The 18,688-nt window shown below is 48.8% G+C and overlaps 1 protein-coding gene across 1 annotated transcript in view; it reads left to right on the top strand.

Moving 5' to 3' along the window:
* Positions 1 to 18,688, top strand: part of NOC2L (nucleolar complex associated 2 homolog (S. cerevisiae)) — a 57,556-nt gene that overhangs the window by 20,536 nt on the left and 18,332 nt on the right. Inside the window, exons 11-14 of the mRNA XM_009889655.1 lie at positions 1,330 to 1,441; positions 8,803 to 8,916; positions 9,088 to 9,189; positions 13,988 to 14,131. Of these exons, the coding sequence (XP_009887957.1) occupies positions 1,330 to 1,441; positions 8,803 to 8,916; positions 9,088 to 9,189; positions 13,988 to 14,131 (472 nt within the window). The remainder of the gene's footprint in view (positions 1 to 1,329; positions 1,442 to 8,802; positions 8,917 to 9,087; positions 9,190 to 13,987; positions 14,132 to 18,688) is intronic.

Raw genomic sequence — 18,688 nt, 5'->3', positions numbered from 1 at the left:
AGGTAGTGGTGGTGAGACATTAAAGAGCACTTTCTGCTGAGATGAAATGTGAGTCAGTTTGAACCCCCCCAAGCTGTGCCCTGGAATGATTATGCACTTGGACCTTCCTCAGCAGAGCTGGGACCCAGCTGTGTTTTGTATTCCCTGTGCATCCAGCCATCGCGAAGTTGAGCAGATTGTTGCATCGCCACGCACTCTAAAATTAATGGTCTTGGTTTACAGTAAATCTATACACTTAACAGGTTTATTCCTCGATCAATTAATTCCTGAGAATGGCTTTCGTCATCTCCAGCGGTGCCAGATCAGGGGTGCAAAGTAGATTTATTTCTATAATGGATCCAATGATAATTATTTCACTATTTGGAGGGGGGGAGATGCAGGTGATTTATGGTGCCTGGTCAAGCATTTTTTTCCTTTCCTCTCCTGGATTGCTCAGCAAGCTCTTTGGGGAGGGGAGGGGTTCATTTATCAGACTTGAGTCTGTTGTCTGGAACTGTGGGGTTTTTAAAAAAATAAAATAATCCATGTTAATGCTGGAGGCATCCATGTTTTCAAGTACAGGTCATTCAGAGTGAGAGGTTTCTAGAGTGGTACAGTAATGAGGTCTGGTGTCTTTTAGGGATAACTGTGCATTCTCCTTTCTGCTGCTGGCTTACATGGTGCTGGGGGAACCGACCCTTCTCAGTCCCAACCTTACAAAGGGAGTTGGCTCTACTTCTCTCTTAATACCTGAGAGAGGTCACTCTCGTTCCCACTCTGTCCTTTCTGATATGCTGGTCATTGCTAGTCCAGATCCTTCTGCCTCAGGGACACTCCACACTGAAAGGATTGCTCTTCAGGGGACAGCGTGAACTCTGTGGGTACACAGAGGGTACGTAGCCTGAAGGAGGAAGATGTTTCCCATTTGTAGTCCCTTTGATATGCTGGGGGAGCCCTTCTCTTGGTCAAACTTGCTGCTTTAGGAGGGTACTTTTTCTTGCATACCTACCTGTGCTGAGAGCATGAGAGCTGAAAGTGTTGAACATGACTAAACAGCATCGCTAATAAACTTAATCTGCAAAGCTCTTGTCTTACAGCACTTTCTCCCAGTAGAAGCCAGAAACCTAGTGCTTTGGTTGCAGGAATTTGTGTGTTAGTGTCATGGCTTTAATGTGCGTGAATTTTATTTCCAGCTATGGGATAGCTTCAGCAGCTCAAACAGTTTTCTATGCAATACTAAAGCTGTCCTCCTTTTGTAGAGAAGGAAGGGCTCTCAAGTATCACTGAAGGCTGCAGGTTCAGTTCTATATAAACTTGGCCTAACATCCTTTCTTCTTTTTTCCTCTCTAGGCTGGTACCAACGGCTCGTTTCTACCCTCTGCGCATGCACTGCATCCGTGCACTTATACTGTTGTCTGAGAACACCAGGACCTTCATCCCAGTGTTGCCATTTATCCTGGAGGTTAGTTGGTTCCTGCTGACCTAGCAATGGCTGAGGCCTCCTACCGAATAAGCACCCTTACTCTACTTTACCTACCAACAGCTCCCAAGATTGCCCAGTTTGCTTACTTCCTAAAATCCCTGGCAAACAGCATCAGACAGAATGTATGGTTTGGTTAGCAAATAGGATTAAACTTTTATTGGCCTGCGAGCGGAGAGTATCTGAGATCAGCTGGGTGCAAAACTACATTCCTAGGTGGTTTAACTAATGCAGCTGGAGTAGGCAAAGGCTTTGCCAAAGAAGAGATTCAGAGGCTCAACTGGTTGCAGTAATTCCCCAAGCTGTTGTTGCTTCATCCTGCTGATGTGTTCATATCGGAGCAAAAGGAAAAGTTTCTCCTAACTGGGAAGGACAAAGGGAAATTAAGGGGAAATAGCCCTTTAAGAATTAAGAACTTCTTTAGGAAAAAGATCTCGGTGAACACAACTGTGCAGTGTGTTTAGGTGAAATACTGGTGTTGAGACCATCCAGCGTTCCCCCCTATCAGATGCCTGACGTCTCTCCACATAGGTCTCTAGTCTTGCTGCTGTAAGAAGGTAGTACAGAAGTGGCGCAGCCAAATTTCACTGAAGAAGCATGAGCAAGGCAGGGTGAGGAATGCAGAAGCCACAGTAGGTCAGCTGGACACTGAAGAGGAGGAGGGAGGGAGACTTCTGTAATAAATGACCCGAGTCGGCTGGGATCATTCCTAATCAAGTTCTGTTGAAGTAAAGGTTTTTGTGGGTTTGTGTTGTAAACGTCCTTTGCAAACCACATCCTCTGAGCCTGTGGAAGGCAGCGATGTTTATAAATCTCCTCCTGCTCTCCCGCCTCCTCTGCTGCTCCCTGGCCTGTGTGGCTTTGCCATTTGCCTGCTTCCTTCCTCTTGCTCATGCATATTTGAAATTCCGCCAACCAGATTTGATGATAGAGGCATCTCCACTCTGGGGTAGTGGAGCTTGGGGTGAGGATGGCTTCTCTGCTTTGTACTTTTTAGTGTTCTGAGAGATAAAGCCCCTCTCCCCTTGGAGCCTCCCCCTCTCTGCATTCTGGCCCCAGCACCTTGGCTGTAATCTGTGTCGGGCCCCAGCCAGACGTTACCACACTGCACGCTGAGCTTCCTCCCGGCTTCCACAAGCCCCCGACCACATCCGATCCTGCTGTGTTTGTTTGTGAGGCGCTACTCGGCTTAGCTTGTCCAGGTGTTGGTGACAAGGAAAAGATGGGGGCAGGGTAAATGTGTGCGTGTGTGTTGCCTGCATACTCTTTCACATTACTTTAACAATTATTTTGCTTTAATTTCTGTAGCCCAATGTGACTGGCATGATATTAAACTCCCGTATCTCCCTGCAGTTGTCAACCTTTCCCTTCTTCCTGCCTGTCTTCTGCAGGGGATCCCTCAAATAGTCTGTGGAGTTCGCAAGAGCATTCAGGGCTATTCCCTTGGCACTTCCATCTCTTCCCAACTCCCTCTTCCTCCTCTCCTACAGAGGTATCTGAACACAACCCTTAGTGTGTCTCCACAAGCTGTCTTCAGGCAGGAGATGTATTCCGGCTGTGCGGATGAGGTGCAAGGAAGCTTTAGCACACAGAGGGGAAGTGACCTACCCAAAGTCCCAAGGTGGCTGTGGTGATGCTGGGAGGAGAATCCGTGTTCTGATGCCCAGCCTAGTGCTTTAACTATGAGCCTGTTTTCTACCAGCTCACAAATTCAGCAGTGACTTAGTCAATAGCCATTAGTCCCATGCCGCACCATGTCATAAAACAAAATCCATTTTAAGCCCATTATCCAAACCATCATGAATGAGATCAAGGGATCTGATCAGCATGTTGGTACTAAGCAGGAGTAGACTTGAGGGGTATGACTGGGTTCGGGGGAGTGGAATGAAGACAGCGTAGGGTATGCTCCATTTGATAGGAATGAGGAAAAGCTCTTCTGTCTGTCACTGTTGCAACTGAATCCAAGTGCAGTAAAAGAATGGCTGTGGAGTTTGCGAATGTTTTGTGCACTTCTTGGAGAGGGCTTTGCGTGGCCTTCCCCCTCTTCATCAAGGAAACCCAACCCTTGCTACCTCTTGCCTCAGCCGTGTCTCTTCTGTGCTTTCAAGAGACGGTGGATTGAATGTTTGCGCAGTTCCCGTAGGCACAGGAATTCCCTGAGCCCCTGCCAAGAGAAATGAGAGCTGGCTACTTGATGCATCTTGACAAGGGCTGATGCTCCCCGGTGTGGGCAGCCAGGGCTGTCTCCTCTGACTTTGCTTTCCAGGATGGAGCAAAAGCAGCAGCTTGCTAAAATTACATCTTAGGTAGGAGGAGGTGGCTTGGGAGAGAGCGTAAAGCAGGCAAGCTTTTATTTTTGTATCGTTACTCTCCTTGAAGGGCCTGTGAGATTCCAGGCTTTTTTTTTTTTTTCCCCTCATCATCACTTCAATTATTGTGTGACAGGCACTAGTTTCTGCAGCAGGAAAATTGGTGGCTCATCTGCTGGAAGGCAGGTGAAGATAAACAAGGTAGAAATCTCCCCACAGGCAGACTTCACATGCCAATTTAAAATTGGCATCCCCTGTGGAGGGCTGAAAGAGGAGGTTAACCCTGACATGCTTAGGAAGGCACAAGTTTTTCACTTTGACACTTAAATGGCTTGAGTCTTGTTTTGGATGTGCAGCTTGCTTTGGAGAAAGTCCCCAGGGGCTTGGAGTGCAACACACATGGGAGTGGGCAGCAGATTGTGTCAGAGGAAATCAGCTGATGTGAAGATTGTAGTTGGAGAATTGATAATGTTGGACACTGTTGTACATTTAAGCACAGATCTGAAATCAGTTTTCTACAAGACATGGGCTCTTTGCCTCCTTTACACAGAGAGAAAAAACCTGGAAATTTAGACAGACTGAAGCACTGTACCAACTGATGACACGTCTTTCCTGGTCCTCATTCTCTTCTCTCCATTGCTGTATTGTAGCTCTTAAATTCTGGATCACAGCCCTGCAAGTACCGGGGGTTGTTTGAGTGAAATCATGCCTGACCAATCTAATAGACTTCTACAGTGAGATGACTGGCTCAGTGGATGACAGGAGAGCAGTGGACGTTGTTTATCTTCTCTTTATCAAGGTTTTGGATACCATCTCCCATAACTTCCTCGCAGACAAGCTGATGAATTGCAGACAGATAAGCAGACTGTGAGGTGTGTTGGCAGCTGGCTGAACTTCCAGGCTCATGCTGTGATCAGTGGCATGAAATCTTACTGGAGGCTAGTCACTAGTGATGTACCCTGGGGACCAATACTGGGGCTGATACTGGTTATCGCATACATTAATGGTTTGGGCGGTGGGGCAGAATGGCACCATCAGCAAGCTTGCAGATGATACGAACTTGGGAGGAGTTGTTGATACACCAGATAGCATCCTGCAACTTGGAGGGACTGTGACAGGTTGGAGAAACGGGCAGGCAGAAACCTCATGTAGCTCAACAGAGAGAAGGGCAATGTCCTGCACCTGAGGCAGAATAACCTCATAATAACAACATCCTGGGCGCTGACTGACTGGAAAGCGCCTTTGCAGAGAAGGACATGGACAACAAGTTGACCAAGAGCCAGTGATGTGCCCTTGCAGTAAAGAAGGCGGCATGCTGGGCTGTGTTAGGCAGAGCATTGCCAGCAGTTTGTCTGTGGTCCTTCCCCTCTGCTGAGTGTTAACGAGACCACAGCTGGAGTGCTGTGTCTAGTTCAGGGCTCTCCGGGGCAAGAGAGAGATGTGGACATACTGGAGTGAGTCTAGTGAAGAGCCACAGAGGTGAAGGGATTGGAGTATCTGTTATGTGAGGAGAGGCTGCTTGAGTTTAGCCTCAAGAAGAGAAGGCTCAGGGAGGATCTTATTAGTGTGTATAAAATACCTGAAAGGAGAGTGCATAGAAGACAGAGCCACACTCTTTTAAGTGGTGTCCAGTGACAGGACAGGATGCAGTGGGCAGAAGCCGAAACATCTGTCTGAACATCAGGAAACACTTTCTTCTTTTTTTTTTTTTCCCCTCACTGTGAGGGTCACTGAGTACTGGCACAGGTTGCCCAGGAAGGTTGTGGAGTCTTCATCCTTGGGGATACTCAAAAGTAACCTGGATATGGTCCTGGGCAGCTGGTTCTAGGTGGCCCTGCTTGAGCAGGGCAGGTTGGACAAGATGACTTCCAGAGCCCTTTTGAAACCTCGGCCATTCTAGCAATAAAGAGGCTGAAGGCAGATTTTTCTCAGTGGTGTTTAGTGATGAGAGGCAATACACAGAAAATTAAATACAGGAGGTCCTAATTAAGCATTTGGGGGGGGGGACCAAAACAACCAAACCCAAAACACACAAACCCCAATAATTTTACATGGTAAGGCTAGAACAGGTTGCCTAGATAAATAGTGGAGTGTCTGTCCTTGGAGATACTGAAAATCTGACTGGACGTGGCCCTGAGCAACCTGGTATAGTTGAACCTGCTTAGATGACTTCCTTAACTGTTTTGTGTCCCAAGTGCTCCAATGCAGCTTCTGTAGAACGTTGGACAGCTTGTCTGAACTTGGCAATGATCACGCTCTGCCGCAGGTGGCTTAACTAGGCGCTCTCAGCCCTTTCCTCGATGAATCATAGAATGGTTTAGGTTGGAAGCGACCTTGAAGATCATCTAGGTGCAACCTGCCTGCCATAGGCAGGGACACCTCCTACTAGAGCAGGTTGCTCCAAGCCCCGTCCAACCTGGCCTTGAACACCTCCAGGGATGGGGCAGCCACAGCTTCTCGGGGCGGTGAAGTGGGAGGATGAGCGACAGACCCAAGGGAAAGCTGCAAGACCTGTCTGCCTGCTGTGAACTGGCTTGGGGCAGCTTTGGGGTGATCAAAGCAGATGCTGGGATGCTTTTGCTAGAGCCTGAGAGAAAGAAATGGGGGGCAGATGGGGCGATACAGTGGGAGTGCTGTGGGTGCAGAGCTGGTTCTCCGGTTTGTGCTCTGGCAGTGTAAACTGTATATCTGAGCACTCTTCCGGCTATCCACATGGAAATCGTCTGTGAGCTTAAGATTGCCAAAAATCCTTCTCCTTCCTGCCTGTGTTGCCCTGTCCTTTCTTCTGTCTGCTAGTGGTTATCACTTAAGCCAAATTGTTGGCTTTTGACATTTTCTGGCCCTCTAGTCCCTCATTATCGCCTTTCTACCCTGCCACAGGATTCCTAGACACCGGTCATCCTCTCCTTTAGTCTGGCCATTAGCTGATCCATTCTGCACAGCCTTGAGATGGGAACCACGTTTTTCCTCACTTCCCACACATCCTGACCAGCTCCCTAGCACCTCCTGGGAGAGTTTCAAAACCTCTGGTTGCACTTCTCCGCTTGCCTAGCGGCATGTTAGGATCCCACAGAGCCTGACGCCTTTTGCTTTAATGTGTCTGACCTCGGGGATCAATACTACTGTTTTGGCCAAAGAAATAACCGTGCATAACGAGGTTTATAGCATCGATTCCCTAGGCTAGGGCTCTTTGTTTTCACAAGCCACCAAGCTTGTCCCTCCCTTCCAAATAACCTGGATTGACAAATAAAATGTAAAAAATCAATAGTCGTCTCCATGCTTTTCTGGCCTGGGGGCATCCATGTGACCTGAACACCCTCCCTTTCCTCCTCACCTCACCCTCTAGCAATCAGTGTGCTGCATCCCTACGTCGTGGGGCTGGTTGGGGTCTGATGATGAATGTGTTGCTGCTGCATAGAGGGACTAGAAATTATTTCCTGCTCAGGAGCATGATTTAAAAGTGTTGGGGACAGGGGGAGGAACTGTAGGGTGCTTCTGAGGCGCTCAAAAGTATGGGTGGGCAGGATAATTCTCCTCAGCCCCTCTCAATGGTTGCCATCAGATATGCAAATGATTATCAATTGTTGGCTGATTTTTATTTTATTTTTTTTTTTAAATGAGTTCACCTCCCTTGATTGCCACTTGTTATCCCCTGATGGGTTCTCTGGGAACCTGCCCCAGATCAAGTGGGTTTTGCAGCTCTTATCATCTTTCTCTTGAGGTCAGCCACTGCCAGGCTGGGAAAGGACGTATTTGTATTGCTGCTCTTTTTAGAAACCTTTTGCTCCTTCCTGCATCACAGCATCAGAGCAGCACAACACACAGGCTTACTGGGATAGCGTACCCTCTTGCCTGGTGTCTGCCCAGGGCAGTAGGGACCACGGCAGAGTCTGGCTGTAGCTGATTCCAGCTGAAGATAGCTTTCCTCTGTGCCACGTGTAACCTTTTGGGGAAGTGAAGAATGGAAATTCTCATTGATTCATGTTACCCTTCCCCGCTGAAGCTGGGAAACTCCTTCCAAAAAGGAGGGAATTGGGAAAAGGCTTTCATAGTTTTTGGTCTTGATTACAGTTTGTTAAGTTTTAAGGCAATAATGGTTCTTCTTAATTAAAATCAAACTTGAGATGCCGCCCTGGAGAGCCAGTTACATACATGTATGTAAGCTTCCACTCGGTTTTCTTCTTTGCGCTGTGTAAGCTTCATACCTTCTGTTTCAGAAATACTCCTCTCCCCAACCATTATCATTAAACAAGCTCTGGAAAAATACAAAAGCAAAGGTGTAGGTCTGCTGTTTGATGTTACGTACTAGTCTACTGGGCATCCAGCTGTACCCTAGAGCGTGTGTGTGCTCATCATTTCGGTGAGCAGGGCACATGGTCTTCTCTCAAACTCTGGGAAGGGGACAGTTTTTCTCCATGTCCCTTACTATAAAATGAAATCTTTCCATGGAGAATAATATGTACTTAGTCAAAGGCTGTTCAGTTATAATTGGTACAAGGGATGCCAATAGGAATTGCATTAGAATAGTAACCTTGCCTGGCAAGACATGTTTGTGAAAAGGACTTACTGGTTTCTCTGCTTCCTGGGACAATTACTTTGGTGACAATAAAAGTGTAATGGATTTGGTGTAAGCAACATTTAATCGTGCTGTTGAAAAGCTTCTCACCTTAAGGGAAAGCTCCAAAATACACTTAAGCTTTGTGGTATGATCTTTCTGACCATTAGAAGCACGGGTCTGAAGAAAACACCTCTAGTCTCTTGTGCTGCTGCTTGTGTTGGTTTCCTTTTGCATCACAATTCTGTGGTGTTTTTCACACACGGGTCTCTAAAAGGTTCAAGTGTGGTTGGTGTTTGCTCTCTAACTGTCCCGTATTTAAGAAAGATGTGGGACAGTGATCAGAACAGGCAATCAGGAATCAGGATTTCTGGATTGTCTTTCCTCTGTCACCAACTGCGTGATCTTAGTTGAGTCATTTGGTATCTGTTTTGTCTTGTGGTGGTGATCATCTTTACACTCAGTTTTTTCTGTTGTAGGTTCTCCAACAAGTGGATTTCAACAAGAAGCCAGGACGGATGAGTGCAAAGCCTATAAACTTTGCAGTGATCTTGAAGCTTTCCAATGTCAACCTGCAGGAGAAAGCCTTCCGAGTAAGTGGAACCCCAGTGGCCAACAGTGCACAGTTTCTCTGTAAACAACAGAGTTGTCCCAGCAGTATGCTTTGTGTTCCTGTCCCATAAGGCTGGAGACCCATTTCCCAATCAGAGCGCTGTAGGGTTTAGTTCCTACCTGATATCTGTATTTCTGCTTCCCCTACCCAGGATGGACTCATTGAACAGCTCTATGACCTGATGCTTGAGTATCTCCATTGCCAAGCCTACAGCATTGGATTTCCAGAGTTGGTTCTCCCCACTGTCATTCAGGTAAGATGTAAGATGCTTCTTGGTCATGCCATGAATGTGCACAGAGTGGGATAAAGTTGTTTAAGCTCACAGTGAACTCAAGACGGTCCTCACAATGTGAGGAGAGAGACATTTGCCTTTTCTTAATTATAGTTTTTCTTTGCATTTTGGGGAATTCTTGGGGAGGAACAGAGGCATCGCATCTAATTAGGACGCTGAAGGTAGGTGAAAGTGGCTATGGAGTTAGCCACTCTTTTGGGAGCCAAAGTGGAGCAGAGGGCTACGTAATGGCTGTAGAGATGTGGTTTTGACTAGTGTACGCAGATGAGTTCTTGGCAATTCAGGGTTGTCTGAATTGCTGTATTGTCTCAGAGCAGTACCTGTGCTCTGTGAGCCCGTACTTTTCCTTGACCTACGGCCTCCCTCATGTGCTCTCCACAAGATGGCAATCTTCCCTCCTTTCACAGTGTCTCCATCCACCGGGGCACTTTCTCCCCAAGTCCCTCCATACAAAACAGTACAGTTCCTGTCTCCATCCCTCCTCCTAAGGTAGTCTCCTTTGCCCCTCCCCTGGCATTCCATGGTGCAGGGTGTTCTTCCTGGCCACTTCGTGTTTACATACTTCATTGTCCGCAATAAAACTGCCCAACAGTGCTGTGCATCTGGGTGTACTGTGCCTAATACCTTGCTAGCTGGGTGGCTTCAGTTTGGAATGAGCAGTGACCTCTCTGCTTTGCGCAGTAAGGTTGTTCAGTGCAGACGTGTTGGAACTTGCTCCCTCCCTTCCTCCCAATCCTCTCTATTTTTAACTCATGAGCAGCAGATGTCATGAAATTGGCAGAGGGCTGCTGGCGTATCCTCCATGGGGACGTGAACCTCTGCTTTGCTTTGGTGTCTGCCGTGAGACCCCGCGTCTGCGTACCTTGTTGCTATGATGCCTCTGGTTGACGTGGGAGCAATGTCTCGGTTGGGACCCGCAGGCTGCTTGGGAGGTAAATCTCCTTGTTTCTGCTGTATGTAATAGGCTGGCATCTGTCAGGCGCATGGCTCTTGGCTGTGTCCCTGCAGCCTGGCACAGGCCATTGCCTAGCTGGCAGTAGGCTGCTTTGGCTAATGCGAGCTGACAGGCACTCTCTGTGCTAGGAGAGCACAGCTCCTGTGCTTGCTCTCGCTTTGCGTGCTTCTCACTTATCGGCAGCGAACAAAGCCCTTTCCTCTCAGCCAGCAGCTGTTGAGAGCATCGAAGCTGTCGGAGCCGATGTTCTAGCTGGAATGAAAAACGGCTGACGGCCCTCTGGCACCAAGCGCCCTGTGGCTTCCAAACACACCCTGGGACCAGCCTGTATTTCTGCAGAGAATTAATGCTATCGGATTCCTATTTGGCTGCCACTAACCACAGCCTCGTGGCGTCTGCTGGGCTGGGGTGCTGAGGTTAGCTTCCCAAAATCTCCGAGTCTTCGGGAAAGCGTGGCGGGGGGGTGGAGGCTTTTCTCCTGGAACGGTTCCAGTTAACTGTAAAAATCCATCTGTCCTGATTCTTCCTCCCCGATGAGCTCACGCTTCTCTCAGTGCCGTGTCGTAGGGGCTGTGTTCCAGCTGGCGAGGGTTGCATTCCTCGTCTTCTGGTCAGCGGCTTTGGGAGAAGCTAAGCTGCACTGCCTTCAAACTGAACTTTAAAACCTCCTTGCCTGGAAGGCAGGAAGCACCCGGGCAGATCAAAGGAAAGGAGAACCAGTAGGAACAGGAGACAGTTCTGCCCAGCCGCTGGGACGACCCCATGGCGGTCACTGCCTCCACAGGCTGGTAAGGAGCTCAGAGTGCAGAGCCGGTGTGTCTGGATGCTTGGAAGAGACTGCCTCTTCCCTCCTCCAGAGCTCGGACAGGCATTGCAGAGCAGAGGTGGGAGGTTAAAGGGAAAAACGAGGCAGGTGTCGATAAGGGGTAGGTACTGCTGGGTGGAGGCAGGAGATGGCATGATCTAGGTATGCCATAGCTGGACAGAAGGGCAGGAGGTGCCGGTTTGCCTTGCCAGCAGCCACTCCTACTGCTGCTCGCTCTCTGTCCCCTCTCATTTTTGTGAGTGGGCAATTCGGCTTGATTTGGGTTCCCTGGAACACGCGCACCCAGCTGCTTCAGATCATTTATAGTTCCCTGCGTCGTTTACAGTAAGAGGAGCTGGGTTTTTGCTGTGGTCTCTGCTGGTATAAACCATTGGTGTTTAAGGCTGGCAGTTCGACAGAATCAATCCCGCTAATCACAGAGCTGCTTAGCTAGGAGCCGACGTGAGATGTTAATGACATATGTGCACGCTCACATACACGCGTATGTTCTGATTGTTTTATTCTGGAAAGATATGGATGTTGTATTTGGCACAGTGGAAAAAAGCACACACAGAGTCCCTTTCTCTCTCTCTCCCTCTCCCCTCTATCTTCTTTTACCTTCTTGGTTGTTCCCTGCCTCTTAACACAGGACCGAGATCTCATTACGTTTTGTTAATATCTGTGGCAGATAGTGGTGGGACTGTGAGGGATTGCAGGGGTGGGAGAGAGGAGGGGGAAAGAAGAAATGAAGCATATGGCTGTGAGAGCGAACACACAACACCAAACTGCACAGATAGAGCCTGAGATTTTGCAGGATTTCTGGTGACACTTCTGCAACGAAAGAAAAATGATAATGTATGTGGCAGCGGATGAAATGGATCTGGGGCTGCAGCTGGGGGGATCAAGTGAGATAAATCGAATGACAAATGCATCCCTCAGTGGAGATAAATATGCAGCACCTATAAAAAATAAATATTTTAGAAAGGGGGGGTGAGGGTAGGACAGGCTTCACCAGCAGAAGAATAGTTTCGCTGATGATTCCTTTGTACTTGTTTGATGGGCTGTTTGCTTTGTGGGAAGGGGGAAAGACTCATTTTAACTCCTGTTTGTCTGAGTTGGATATATGATGGCAGGTGGGCGTATGCTGGGGATAAAGGGACAAGAGAAGCCCTTGCTGCTAGGTAATGGGGGATGTTCTCCATGTGTGTAGCGTACAACAGATCCTGCAGCAATATACCCATCAGGAGAGCAGTGTCCTGACAGAGAGGGGCTAGGTGGGACTGTCACCCCTTGATTAACATTTCATACCAATCCACTTGGCATGTAAGATCAAGCCAACATGTAGGCTTAAGAGGACGGAGACATCTTGCTCCTTCCCCCAGCTATGTCTTCTGAAGCAGAACGTTTGATGCCGTAAGTAGAGAAGGCAGTATTGTACTTGCTGACTAGAAACCCTTTATCTCTATCATGATAGCATCTGCAGGTCCCAGCTGGGATGAAGGTTCAATTGTGGTTAACCATTTTCTTTTGCCTTGTTGGATCTTTCTCTAAATCAAGTGTCTGTGTAGTGTGTGTGTGTGTGTGTGTGTGTATATATGGCTCTAGCAAAGAGCTTGGCCTGCAGAATTTGGACAGCACACCAGGGACTTGTCTTGGGGTTGGTGAAAACTGTTAGCAGACAGTGTAGTAGACTGGAATTCAAGCCATGAGTCAATCTGGACACCCCCATCTCTCTTTCTGTCATCAAGAGCATCTACTACCGCCTTAGTTTTTAGTTTGGAGGTGTCAGAACAGTGCAGTGGTGTTGGAGCGTGGTTTGTATCGGGAGGGGAAATCCTTGGGGGGGAGAAAAGAGGCTTGTTTGAGGAGGAGGCTACTGAGATAAACAAAGAAAACAACACAAAACCGTACTGTGTTTGCAGTGAAGTCTTATTGTCTGAGAGTAGTGAAGCGTGTTTTGGGCACGGAGAGAGGGCAGGAGCAGATTCTGTGAGTAGGATGGTTCTTGCCCTTTCAGGCAGCAGTAGGGTTTGTGGTTTCCTGGCAGACTGGCTCTTGTCCTGGGGGTTACACATAAGGCATTGGGTCTAAAGGAATTATTTAGGCACATGCTGCACAAGTTGTCCAGAGAGGGTTATTTTGTAAATTTTTGTGTGGTGGGTGTGTGGGCTTGCACCCCTGAAAAGTCGGTGGTGCCAGTTGGGTTGGTACAGTCAGACATTTAGCAAACATCGCCCTATGTGACCCTGCAGATGGCCATCTGTCCTTACCCACAGCTCTGCTGCTTAGCAGCACCAAGTTTTCCCACCGAGCTATGCCAAAGACTCTTACTCCCAGTCCACAGACACTTCCACGCCAATTTTAAGTCTCTTCTCAAACTCTGCCTTCAATCCCAGCCATCAGTCTCATCCACAGCCTCTTGTATTTGGTATTCCTGTTCCAATGTTGACTGGTGTTCTACGGTCTTAACCCACAGACACCTTTCCCCATTCTAATCCTGGCTTCCCTGTGCTTTTGACCATCTAGCATCCACGGGTATCCGCTGTTATTCCCGGTCTCTGTGCATCTGCTCCACAGTCTCTCTCGCTATTTGGCTGAGCAGGAGATGGTGATATTGTAACTACACTGGCAGCTGGGAGCTAAGGCCCCAGACAGCGTAGACTTTTCTCCTGCTGGCTGCTTGAACTCCCCTGATACAGCTTTTTTCAGAAAAAAGTAGTGTTAAAGGGTGCAAGGAGCTGTTTTTGAGCAAGGTCCCCGCACTGGATTGCGTACAAACATCTGGCGTGTCGCTGCAACTCTTTGCATCCTCCCAGCTCAGGGTGGCAGGACCCGCAGGGTTGAATATGAGTGATACATTGGAGTATGGTATGAATTGAAGGGAAAAGATGCCCCATGCTGTCTGTCACTGGGGGTGGGAAATGTGTTTTTGCTGATGGGATCTCTTTATGGAAACTATTACATCGCTTTCATTCTTCCTCTCCTTTTCCTCCTCCCAGCTAAAATCTTTCCTGAAGGAATGCAAGATTGCCAACTACTGCAAGCCTATGCGGCAGCTCCTGGAGAAACTGCAGGAAAATTCTGCCTACATCGCCAGCAGGCGTCAGAAAGCTACCTTTGGCGTGGCCAGCAGGGAGTCTGTGGTGAGTCTGCTACTTCGATTTGGGCTTCCTGGAAAGACAGTCAGACTCCGGCTGCTTGGGGTTGAGCGGGTGGCAGAGGGAGGAGGGACGACGAGATCATGGAAACGGGAGTGTGTGGGGTGGGTCAGATGTTCACAAACAACTGAACTCGGCAGGGCTCTGATGCTATAGCTGGCAAGACTCTGCAGCCAAGAGCCTCATGGAAAACACAGTCCATAAATTAGATCCTTCTATTATTTATAACACACACGCGTGGAAGCGCCTTGCTTTGCTGGAGCATCTCCTTTACTGAGAAGTTTCTTTGTTTTCATCATCCTGTTCCTGATACGTAGGTGCCAGTTTGTGCCTAAAGCGACAGGGGGGATTCTGCCGCCTCTGTAAGTGTGTTGTTTCCTCCTAGTCTGTAGAGACCAGTCTCCAGCAGTGTAGAACCAAGGCATCGGCAGACTGATATGTGGCAGTTCAGGATCCTGCGGCAAACCTTTCCCTGTTTTCCTGGGCCCTTGTGGAGACAGAGCTATAGAATCAGGAAAGTTATGAGCCATAAGAACAGTGATCAGGCACCCTGGCCACCGCAATTGCTTCTCAAGAGAGAGGCTGGTATATTCTTCTCTCTGCAGCCTAAGTATCCAGGCTGCTGAGAAAACATTGAGCACGTTCAACACCTAGAAAAGTTGCGGTGGCTCTGGGTGGCACAGAGCATCTGTGGAGCAGTTGAGTTAAACATCAGGATTCTACCTCAGTGATGAGATGAAAGAGGAATAACTAAGGTGATGATGGGGACCGCCCTCTTATCTTAGGAAATGAACCGTAGCAGAGGTAGAAGACAGTATATTAGGAGGTGTGTTAGCTAATAGTTGGCCATCTGGCTAACAGGCTGAGAGATGCTGCCCTTCTCCTTGTTTCCCCTGCTCCCGGAGTCTGCCTGCTCTGAGACAGGTCCTCCTAGGGACCGTGTAGCATATTTTCAGGACATTCCTTTCAGTGTCCTTGCTTGAAGCTTTTTTTTCTTTTGCTTTGCTCCATCCTTTGAAATCCAGGCCCTGTGTAAATGAAGCCAAAGGGAAGGAAGCCTTATTAATGATGCTTTGTTTGTGTGTCCTTTGGGTTGGACATTTTATCTTTACTTTTTATCCAGCGCAGCAGCCTTTGCAAGCCTGTTAGCAGGTGAACTGTGTGTGTGCATGTATCTCTGTGGGAGAGGATGTAGTGGGTCTCACTCTTCCTTGCCTGGCAGGAGAGAGGTGAAAATATTTCTGTTTGCAAGGTAATTGATGGGCCAGAGTGGTCTCTGTGGCCACATGGTATCGTCGGGAAGTCTGGAGTTCTGCATCACTGAAATCTTCACCTGTTGGCATGGAGCTGGGCATGGAGCAGAAGTTGCAGTGCAGACTAATTTGTCTTCAGACACTCGGGGGTGGGGACTGCAGGAAAATTAGCCTTTGAAATCCTGACATATCAATGCCAGGACACAGCAGTGCTATTCTGGGATTAAGGGGTTGATGGAACTGGGTATGAAGTGACTAAGTAGTCTTTGGTTCTGTAAATGCCGTTCTGGGTTGGACTGTTTTGCTGAAGGAATTATGCTTCCCGTCTGGAGTGAAGTGATTAGGGTTTTGTTGTGCTGTATTTTTTGCGGGCAGTGCCGTGACCACCCACCCGCTCTGCAGAGGTAGAGATTTCAGCCTCTAGGGCTCTCCATGAAACAGATGGGCCGGGGAAGGTCCTTGGCTAAATAAAACAGGGTTTCCAACAACTCTGCCTCTGTCTGCTTTTCCCAGCAACTCTGGCTGCAGTGCCTCGTGTGCAGGAGCTAAATGATTATTTTAACATCTTGCTGCCTGTACGTCTCCTAGTTGACATCGCTGCACCTGCTTTCCCGGGGACATCTGGGTGGCCGAGTGGCGTGAATCGGGCAGGGTTGGCTCTGGAGGGGCAGCAACAGGCAGTCTGCCTCCAGTAAGGGAGGCGACTTAAGGGAAGCGGGCACCGGTTTGCCAAGCGTGTTTGGAGACGGCTGCTCTGCCGTTTAAGGGGATAGAGCAACAGTGTGAAGTGCTGCTCAGGGAGGATGCCTGTGCAGTCTTGTATTTTTACTGTTGTCCGATGGGAGAAGGGAGCCTTTCTCTTCCTTCGGTTAATGGGATATCAGTGCCCCTGGGGGCAGAGGAGACAGCCCACTCAATACTTGTGTGGGGTGGAAGAGCCGTGGTGGCTTATCTTTCGCGCCCAGAGGGCAGGTTTTGCGCCCAGGTGGTCCTGTGTTTTCCCCCCTACTCCTTTCCAAGCAGATGGTGTAGATTCCCAAGAAGGGCCAAAGCTCCCACAGAGAACTGGGCTTCCCAGAACGATTTGGAGTGTCCCTCGAAGTCTGGGTTGAGTTTGCCAGGCTGTCTCCAAGATATGTGGGGCATTGGCACTTCTCGTCGGCAAACGCTGCCAGAAAAGGGAAGGGAAGGAGGGGGGTGAGGGGAGGGGAGGTATTTGTATGTGCCCCTTGCCAGCAAGAGCAATTGAAAGCAAATGCTCTCTGGTATTCACATCCATGCATTTGTGCCTGCTCCACTGTAGGGAGCACAGCCCGAATTCTGCGCTAATACTCCCATGCAACATGCTGAAGTGCGGCTTTCACGGGGGGAATTACAGAGAAAGATGTTTAAATGAGGGGAGTAAAGGTTGTGAATGTGATCGGATCCGCACTCCTGAGTAGCGGGCGTGCTTTAGAAAGCTGGATTTTGTCTAAGAGTCTGTATTATATAATTTTAAAGAAGAAACGGCCTGGGGATTGAACTTAGTGCTGCGGAGGGAGCATGGCAGCACAGTGTTTAACTGACTGCGGAGGGACTGTGGAGAGATCCCTCCTTGCATCCCAGGAACTGTGATATGGCGGGATAGGCGTACCAGATACGTTCGGTCTGACTTCTTCCACATTATTTTAGGATTGACAACTTTACTCTTTTTTTTATTTTATTTTTTTTATTATTTTTTAAGAAGCGGGTTAATAATTGTCAGTCAGTGCTTTTTTGAGGGTACAATGCAAGGGAAGCCAAAAAAATTGGAGCCCACAGCTGAAGTTGAATCCAGATGCATAATGAGCAGCTCTGATTTTAGGTCCATCTGCACTAGTGTGGTCCCTGGATTGGCATGGGAAGAGGCAGGGAAGGACAAGTGCGCCCCAGGACCTGCAGCGTGTGCCGGGCTGCGGTACAGCTCCGTGGCTCCCAGGCAGACCTTTGCCCTGAGCTGGGGAACCTTCGTTTAAGAACAGTGCAGCCCAGCAGGCTGTTACGCTTAATGAAACGTGAAGTGAGGGAATGAGCTGATGGAAAGCGTTGCCTCATTTCCATGGGGTTTCCAGATTTTCTGCGTCCATCCTCATCTCACGTTTCAGATGGGAGGTTTTTCTGGAGGATGGGTGATGATCTGTGTTACATTTTTACAGGTACAAAGCACCCGCTTGATCCACGCTGGGTGTTGCCCGGCAGCACGGTGATGCAAACGCAGTAATAGAAGGAGAATTGCAAACGTTTAAAGTGGGTGTGATGGCATCCACTCTCTCAAAATTCATGGTGAGGTGTTCTGACTAGAAAGATGGGAGTGTTTTAATGGTCTTTTTAATCTCTGGGTTCCAGCACCCTTTAAAACCAGAAGAGCTGCATCAGACAGAACAGACTTTTGCCCTCTGTAAGAAGAGTCTTTCTAAGAAGCTGCCCACGCCGAGCAGCATCAACAAATTGCCTGATTACAGCTGGCAGCCTGATACGAGCCTCATCTATAAATGGGGGTGACTTTGTACTCCTTGGGAATTACTCCTCTTGCCGTAGCGGTGGGTCAGACCGACAGTAAAGCTGTGCTGTCTGCTGGCTGGCGTCGCCGCTAGCGAGTGCTGCTGGAGTCGGCGGTACATCAGCTGTGCTTTCAGGCAGCCTGCCGGGGAGGAGACCGGAGAGCAGACGCAGGCTCCAGCCGTGCAGACCCGGAGCCGTGTTACAAACAGTCCCGTGGGGGTTGTGAGTCTGGGACCCGTGATTACCAGAAAGGGCCTGTTTGGCTTGATGCAGTATTGATAGCGCCTGTTGAAGGATGCATAAATAGATTCTGCACCATTAGAGTGCAGGTGACACAAGCTGGTCGCCATTTAATTGCCAAAGTTCAGCTCCTGGTGCCTGCTGCAGAGACCACAGATCGTCTCCACTTCCCTCCCAGTGATGGGCCACATCAAGAGCTGGCCTAGACTGATGTATTTCACTTCACAATATATACTGAGTACTTGCTTATTCGTGTAAGCTGGGAGCTCTGCGCTGCTATCCATTGCAGAGACCTGCTCTTTCTGTCCTGTTCACACACTGCTCTTTTCCTGCACCACACACCGTAACTCCCTAGTTTTGGGGCTCAGCTCCCCAGAAGCAGTTGATTTGGGGTGTGCTGAAGCATATTTGAGCTGTTGCTGTGTTTTCTGCTGTGAAGATGGTCGGGCCTTTTGTTCCCACCCTCAGACGGGAGCATTGTGTACCCACAGCTGCCCATACAGAGCTCTGGATTTGTTCTTAGCCCTGG

The sequence above is a fragment of the Charadrius vociferus genome, unplaced genomic scaffold (genome assembly GCF_000708025.1).
Source record: "Charadrius vociferus isolate BGI_N301 unplaced genomic scaffold, ASM70802v2 scaffold477, whole genome shotgun sequence".
Lineage (NCBI taxonomy): Eukaryota > Metazoa > Chordata > Aves > Charadriiformes > Charadriidae > Charadrius > Charadrius vociferus.
Note: the sequence above shows the minus strand (reverse complement) of the source record. Positions and strands in the feature narration are given on the sequence as shown.